The sequence below is a fragment of the Sorghum bicolor genome, chromosome 4 (genome assembly GCF_000003195.3).
Source record: "Sorghum bicolor cultivar BTx623 chromosome 4, Sorghum_bicolor_NCBIv3, whole genome shotgun sequence".
NCBI classification, from domain to species: Eukaryota; Viridiplantae; Streptophyta; class Magnoliopsida; order Poales; family Poaceae; genus Sorghum; species Sorghum bicolor.
Genome location: NC_012873.2, coordinates 50,968,495 through 50,976,799, shown reverse-complemented (window position 1 = coordinate 50,976,799; position 8,305 = coordinate 50,968,495). Strand labels below are relative to the sequence as shown.

Genomic DNA, 8,305 nt, shown 5'->3' with positions numbered 1-8,305 from the left:
CAAATTTTACTCCAAAGTAGGCCTTGTTTAGTTCCTAAAAAATTTTGCAAAATTTTTCAGATTCCCCGTCACATCGAATCTTTAGACGCATGCATGGAGTATTAGATATAGATGAAAATAAAAACTAATTGCACAGTTTGGTCGAAATTGACGAGACGAATTTTTGAAGCCTAATTAGTCCATGATTGGACAATTTTTGTCAAATACAAACGAAATTGCTACAGTGTCGATTTTGTAAAATTTTTTGGAACTAAACAAGGCCGTAAGGAAACTGCATATTTTTCTGCAGATTTTATGGCTCTGAGTCCTTTCGCGCTTGCGTATGGAAAGTCGGAAACGGCAATGAACTAATTAACTGATGAATCCAAGGGCGTTTCACCAGACAAACATCAGACAAGTGACAAATATCACCATCAACTCACACGATAACACACAAAAACAAACATTTTTTTTATCTGAATTCTGAAAATAGAGACCTGAGCATCTCCAACAGTTATGCAATTGAACTTTGCATTCTTGAAATTTGTCCAAAACCTTAAAAATTACTCTCCAACAGTTTTACATTTGACTTATACATTTTGGCAAACTTGGCATTTGATGGACCAAACTTGACATTTTTGCATAAGCACAATAGCTTGGCAATTTTGATATCCCGAGAATCTTGGACTCCTTGTCGTGCCCGTACTCCCCACGTCGCGGTAGTTTCCCGCGAAACGACTCCTCCCCGCGCGCCGCCTCCTTTTTTCTGCGCGCCACCTCCTTTTTTCCTTGCAACCTGGATGCCGCGGTGCACCCTGGGACAGTTGTCTCGATCGGATCTCGACGACATGGACCAAGCGGCGACGCGCGAGAGAAATGGCGGCGACGGCCGAAGGAATTGTGCGCGACGGGCGCCCGCGCGACACGCGAGAAAATTTCCCGCGAAGATAAAAGATTTTCGGACAAAAATAGTTAGGTCCACTATTTTGGGATATGCCAAGTCAAAAATACCAAACACTTAGAGATGAACTTATTTTTCCTTTGGCAAAATATTTAGGGACTTGGCAAACTCTAACAAATAGCAAATTCCAATTGCATAACTGTTGGAGATGAGCGAAAGTTTGTCAAGCCGTTGTACAACTAAATGCCGGCCGGCGGGCATTCCACTGTCATCACCGCAACTAGTTACTAGTTAGTGATGATGGTGCTATAAACGAACCTAAAGTGCGTTTCCCCTTTGCTTGCATTTTACGCTCCTTGCAGCATCGTATAGTACCACACAAAAAAAATGTTGGGTCACCTGACCTGCACACCTGGACGTATGTGAGTACGTATAAACAAAAGGCGTGCGTGCAGGTACCAAGTGATGTAAATGAATGAATATTTGGATTGCCTCAACGGAGCAAATTGCTCGAATCTGTTCCCCCATCAAGTTCAACGACTCCACTAATTAATCCCATCCAACACCACCGAAAAGAACAACCCCAGATGCAAGTCTCTTCGTACGGAAGGCAACCCATAACAAAAAAAAACATCGGTTAGTTTAATGTCTCACGAAGATTGCAAGAGAAACAAGAAGAAAGAGGTTGGAATGCACGAGCAAACCAACCCAAATTGCCGGCGCCGATGAGGTCAGGAGAGGAGGACGTGGAGCGAGGCGTTCTTGGTGGCGGCGCACACGGGGCACGCCTCGACAACCGCCTCGCACCAACCGCAAAGGCACAGGTGCCGGCACGGCAGCAGCAGCACGCACGCATCCGCCGCGCCGCACGCCCGGCACGCCGCCCTCGTGCAGCCACTGCCACGGGCCTGCTTGTCGTCGTCGTCGTCGTCCGGGCCGCCTTCGTGCCGCCGCTCCCGCTCCGGCTCGAAGCAGCACGACCGCGCGTCCTCCACCACCGCCTCTCCCTCTCCCTGGCCCTCCTCGTCAGCCGCGCCCGCGCACGGCGCCTGCTGGAGGAGGAGCTGCTCGAGCGTGGCGCGCAGACCGGCGGCGGCAGCCTCGTGGCCGCTGGCGATGCCCTGCCACGCTTGCCCCTCCGCGCCCATCTCGCGGACCCTCTCGCCGAGCTCCGCATTGCGCGCCAGCGCGCGCGCAAGGTCGGCCTCCGCCGCCCGCAGGCGCCGCGCCGCGCCGCGCTCCACGGCCGACACCACGGCCCGGACGTGCCGCCGCCGCGCCTCCTCCAGCCCCGCCCGCAGCCTCTCGTTCTGCATGCGATGCGATTGCGGCGGGAGGGAGACAGTCAGTCAGCCTGATGTGTGTGTGTGTGATACCTAAACGAACAGAGAAGCCAACGCAGGGACGCAGCGCACCTCGATACGGACAAGCGCGTCGACCTCGACGCTGTGGCGGTAGAGGTGCGCCAGTATGCCGTGCTGCGACTGCGACACCGGCGCGGCGGTGCTTGGGCGTCCGCTGGTGGACGCGGCGCCGGAGCAGAGCACCCTGCTGCTGCTGCTGCTGCCGCCGCCCAGGGCACCCTCTCCGCCTCCGCCGGGCGCGAACGCCTGCGGCACGGGCAGCAGCGCGCGGTGGCGGTGCCCCTCCATGACCAGGCCGGCGGCGTCCACCGCGCCGCCGATCCGCGCGCGCTTCCTGGGCACGACGACGGACCAAGTGGCGTCGTACTTGTTGTTGTTGTTGCAGGTGAGCTCGCTGCGTGGGTCGCTGAACGCCGTGTGGCCAGCCACTGCCGCAGCCTGGCGCTGCACTACGCCGGGCAGCAGCAGCAGGTGGCCGCAGCCGCCGGCGGCGGTGTCGTGGTCGCCGAGGACGGCCGATGCGGTGGTCGTCGCGTTCTCCAGCGCTGGCCTGTTGTGAGACACGAGACGCACACAAATGCACTGGTGATGAAGATGAACCGACGGAGCAGGAAAACGGACGGATAAATGAGGGAGTTGGGGAAGGAGGGGAGCGCAGGACGCATGGGCGCGGTCGCGAGGACGGGGTTGGTCATGCATGCCGCGCACGGATGGAGACTGCAGAAAGAGAGAGAGAGAGAGAGAGAGAGGGCGACGGACCTGATGGCGCGGGAATCATGGTGGAAGGCGTGGGCGACCGCCATCAGTCTCGCTCCTTCACAAGAGAGAGAGGAGAGGACGGTACGTACGAGCAGGAGGCGGGGCGCGGCGCAGCTCAATGGGCAATGATGCCGTTTATGTGGTGGGGTGTCGGAGTAGAGTGGGCAGTGGGGATTGGTTGGGATCACGTATGCCGTGGGCGGGCAGGGCGGGCGTCCACCATAGCAGGGCCAGCGCGAGGTTTTATATGGCAACGGACTTGGATGAACACGTCGGCCTGGTGAGGGTCCTATTGTAGTAATACTAAATACATTGGATGGATTATATTAGAGCTTAGTTGTATAGCGCAAGGCACGTTATACCGGACACTGAGGTCCGATCTTTTTGGGCCGGCCTAACCACAGGCACTACTGGAAACTGCCTCTTTGCCGAGGGAAAGCCCTCGGCAAAGGCCCAAAAGCTCTCGGCAAAGGCTTTGCCGAGGGCGGCTCTTGGCAAAAGACTCTTGGGAAATTTTTAGACGGCAAAGGGGGTCTTTGCCGAGGGCCCTTTATCGGGCACTCGGCAAAGAAAAGCAGCCGTCACGGCGCCGGCACCGTTGGCGGTTTCTTTGCCGAGGGCCGGCCCTCGGCAAAGATTTTTTTTATTTTTTTAAAAAAACGTTTGCCGAGGGTCAGCCCTCGGCAAAGATTTTTTATTTTTTATTTTTTAAAAAAACCTTTGCTGAGGGCCTCATCCCTAGCCCTCGGCAAAGTAATGTTCAGGAATTTTCTAAAAAAAATCTTTGCCGAGGGCTATTGCTAGGGCCCTCGGCAAAGGACCCTTCTTTGGCAAAAAAAAATTACAATAATCAAATGCCATGACAAGTGCTGTGATTTATGCAACTTATAATCTGGGCAAACGTAAATTATATATATGTTGTGCTGTGGTTTATAAATTTACGTTTGCATAAATCACAAGTGCCATGACAATTGCTTGGAAATAAGGTCAAAGATTGTGAGTCAACAAAAAATAAATAATATGTGCAATGATCCATTAGGAATTGAAAAGTGAGCAAAGAAAATACAAATAATGCACTGTACACATGTTATGTTGCTCATTTCCCATACATTGAAAACTCAAGTTCCAATTTTGACTGTGCATTAGGATCTCAACACATAGAAAAGGCCTGGTAGATGCCATGTATCAAGCACACACTGGATTGCATCTACAAACCAAGAAACCATACAATATCAAGATATTCTTCAGGAAGATATTTTGGAAGGCACCAGTTTCATGAACTCAATATAAAACCATTGATCACAGTAAAGTGGAATCATCCAAGTATGTATAGGTGAAATAACAGAGCAAGTTCCTTAATCCAATTACCACTAATCTAAACAACATCAGATTCTCAATAGGAAGCTTTTTATGACCACGGGGACATATGAACTATAGAATTTTTTTATTAGCACCGGTGATGCATAAAAAAAATTGCAGTAAGGTATTAGATTCGTAACAGAAATAATCCTAAACTATTCGTATCAGAGATGCATCCTAGGCATCAGTGTACAAACTACAAACTACAAAGCAATAGATCAGACTTATTACATATATTACTATTTAATTCAGTATCATATTTGGTACAGAGTTTATGTATGCGAGCACCACATGCAGTGCAGTTTCATTCCAAATTGTTCACGATTTGTTTATGCAGAGCTGAAATCCTCATTAAGGTATACTGCTTGCCTGCCAATAATAAATTTTCGTATTTTCTGCATTTCACATAAAAATACTTTCATAAAAATATAAATATACCACTTTTTATAACACTTGATCCATATTAAAAGTATAGTACTATTCAGCCCAAACCCAAACCAGACCAAAAGACCAGAGCAGCGAGGCAATATTCAAGCCAGCGTTCTCTTCCACAAGCCCAACGGGTCAGCATGAACAGACGTTCAGTATGATTTTATTTACCCCCGAGCTTCAGTAAGTGAATTATTTACAGTCTCTTTCAGTAAGTGAATTATTTACAGTCTCTTACAGAACAAACTGAAATTCTAGACTGAAAGCAAAAGAACTGCAATGGTTTGTACCTGTACAGACTAGAGCATAGTCAAAAGGAGCATATTGTGAGTCCTAGTCATAACATGCTTCCTCCAGTCCTACAGAAGCTAGCATTTTTTCCCCACCCAGCCACCCAGGCACAACTTGCGAATCGGAGCAACACTAGAACTACAGCGACAGCGAAGCATGGCCTGCCTAGCCACCGACACCCTTTCAAATACTAAATGGTACTAATCAGAGTTCAGAGATGCCTTAGTGCTGCTCACCTGCCGCCATGTTTGGCCTTGAAGAACAGCAGGACGGAGGGAAGCCGGAAGTGCTGAACACTTGGGACCTGGATCCGCGCTCACGGACGCCCGCTGCACGCCTGCCGCACGCCGGATCCGTGCCCGCCGGATCCACGCCCGCTGCGGACGTGGAGCTTGCTGGGAGCAGGAGCGTCACGCCGCCGGTAGCTGGCCGACTCGCTGCGGACGTTCGTCATCCCGTGGCTTGCCGCGGCCGCCCTCTGCTCGCCGCGGTTGCGCGCGCAAAGCCATGTCCCGTGAAGCGCAAGCCCGAGGCCGAGACGTGCCAGTGCCAGCCAGTAGGAGCACCGCACCGCCGGGAGCAGGAGCGCCGCACCTCCAGCCGCCGGGATCAAGAGCGCCGCCGCCAGAAATGAAACGAACAGGGGAAATTTTTCCGGCGGCGGGCGAGCGGGCGCGCTGCCAGGGGCGCGCGCGGCGGGCGGGCGTGCGCGCGGCCAGGGGGCGCGCGCGGCGGCGGAGGGCGGCCGTGCGGGCGCGCGGCGGCGGCAGGCGGCCGTGCGGCGCGCGGGTGGGGTTGCGGCGGCGGCGTCCGAGAAAGGCAGCGAGGAAATGGTTATTTGGGCCTTGGCCCAGGCAGCGCGCGGGTAGTTAGGGTTTTGCCCTTTGCCGAGGGGCCTAGATACTGGCCCTCGGCAAAGACCCTCCTTTACTGAATCGGCAAAGTTTTTTTTTGATTTTTGAGTCCAATTTTTTGTGGGCACAAATCACATTATTTTAAACACAATTTAAAAAATTGGCACAAATTTCACTTTTTTATATATTTCTTGAATTTATTTCAATTCGTCGTAATTTTCCCGCTGTTATAAATTAGAACTACAGATGCATGATATAATTAACTGTAGTCTTTCAAAAAATGTTATTCATGTTATTTGATGCGTGTGGAGTCCCTACGCACAAACTGGAATCAAATTCCGCGCATCTTTTACGTATGACATGATTAGCCACTTCTTAGAAAATTGATTTAAAATTATATTAAATCTATACGAGGTCTAAAAATTATGAAACTTGACGAGGTTTCATATTGACACATAGGTAGGCTATGGTAAAAAATTCAATCGTTTTCGAGTAAGTTGCGACGTCAGATGTCCAAAACCCACACATCTCCACATGTTTACACAAGTGATCACATGTGGAGATGTCTGAGTTTTGGACATCTGACGTCGAAACTTACTCGAAAACGATTGAACTTTTTACCATAGCCTACACATGAGTTAATATGAAACATCGTCAAGTTTCGTGATTTTTAGACCTCGTATAGATTTAATATAATTTTAAATCAATTTTCTGAGAAGTGGCTAATCATGTCACACGTAAAAGATGCGCGGAATTTGATTCCAGTTTGTGCACACACATCAAATAACATGAATACCACTTTTTGAAAGACTACAGTTAATTATATCATGCACCTGTAGTTCAAATTTATAACAGCGGAAAAATTACGACGAATTGAAATAAATTCAAAAAATATATATATAAAAGTGAAATTTGTGCCAATTTTTAAAATTGTGTTTAAAATAATGTGATTTGTGCCCCAAAAAAATTAGACTCAAAAATCAAAAAAAAATCTTTGCCGAGGGCTAAGCTTGGCCCTCGGCAAAGAATTTTGTAAAAAAAAAATTAAAAACCTTTGCCGAGAGCCTGACGGGTGGCCCTCGGCAAAGGATGACGGAGCTCGGCTGCCGTTACTCTGCACACTAAAATTGCCGAGGGCGTCTTTGCCGAGGGCCGCGGCCCTCGGCAAAGAAATTCTTTGCCGAGGGTCTTTCTTTGCCGAGGGCTTGCCGAGGGCTTTTCTTTGCCGAGGGCCTCAGTTGGCGGCCCTCGGCAAAGAAGGTCTTTGCCAAGTACTCGAAATTTGGCCCTCGGCAAAGCCTCAGGCCCTCGGCAAAGAACGATTTTCAGGATGGCCTAGTTACCATCGTGCTTTGGCTACATAGCCCGACAACATGTACCGGGCTTGGCCCGCTCCTGTCACGTTGGGTCGTAGTTTAATAAAACTACATCACCGTCTAAACTGCTAACCATGGAATCTGACCAACAACACTTGATATATAACGTTCGATCATGGAGCGGTTTTGGACAGCCTGATAGCCAGTACCCCTAACATAAACCTATAGAAAAAAACTATTAGAGCTTTGTCGCCTCTTTCACGTCAAACTAAACATGGTTTATGGCGTCCCAATGAGTTCCTTTGATTCGTTCACACGGCCCCTCTAGCCAAAGACATAGAGAATCAAGTAGACACAAGCATAAACACAATATATTTCAATGTAAATGTACAAGTAAATATGAGGCAAACCAAATGGAAGACACAATGGTGCGTTTCCAGGGGTTTAGATCCCCACTTGAATCCTACATCTTCGTCGCCGAAGCTATGAGTCACCACATTGGGATGCACTCTAGCCGCATTGCTCTCAACCACTTTCCACACTTCTCATATGCCAAGTCTAAGTCCAATTGTTCAACCATCAAGTGCACAACCATCAAGCTCAAGTGATCAAGTGATTCATCCTTTATTGAATCAAGAAATTGCGAAAGACCATCCTATGGATCAAAAAGTGGGTGATATAAGAAGTGGTGTTCAAACTAGATCAAGACTTGATCATTTTGTTAATACTATTTTTTTGTGTCCTTAGTTGAGCCTATAAAGATTGACGAAGCATTGAGGGATCCGCATCGGGTGAATTCTATGCATGAATAACTCAACAACTCCACTTGAAATCAAGTTTGGGAACTAATGGAGACTTAAGAACCACAATATCATTGGAACTAAGTGGGTATTCTCGAACAAGCAAAATTAAGATGGTGTGGTAGTGAGGAACAAAGGAAGGTTGGTTGCACAAGGATACAATCAAGTTGAAGGGGTTGGATTTTGGAGAAACTTATGCACTCATGGCAAGGCTTGATGATAGATATAAGAATTTTGCTTGCGTATGATTCTC

The 8,305-nt window shown here is 49.0% G+C and overlaps 1 protein-coding gene across 2 annotated transcripts; it reads right to left on the bottom strand.

The window, feature by feature from the left end:
• On the bottom strand, nucleotides 436-3,209 carry LOC8056815 (probable BOI-related E3 ubiquitin-protein ligase 2). Of its 2 annotated transcripts, XM_021458618.1 has the most exons (4): nucleotides 3,004-3,209; nucleotides 2,296-2,794; nucleotides 1,589-2,190; nucleotides 436-1,477 (listed from the first exon to the last, which is right to left on the bottom strand). In XM_021458618.1, the coding sequence occupies exons 1-3, from the start codon at nucleotides 3,045-3,047 to the stop codon at nucleotides 1,612-1,614; spliced, it is 1,122 nt and encodes a 373-aa protein (XP_021314293.1). In that variant the 5' UTR covers nucleotides 3,048-3,209; the 3' UTR covers nucleotides 436-1,477; nucleotides 1,589-1,611. The 2 variants fall into 2 exon arrangements, with proteins under 2 accessions (XP_021314293.1, XP_021314292.1); XM_021458617.1 differs by having other exon boundaries at nucleotides 436-2,190.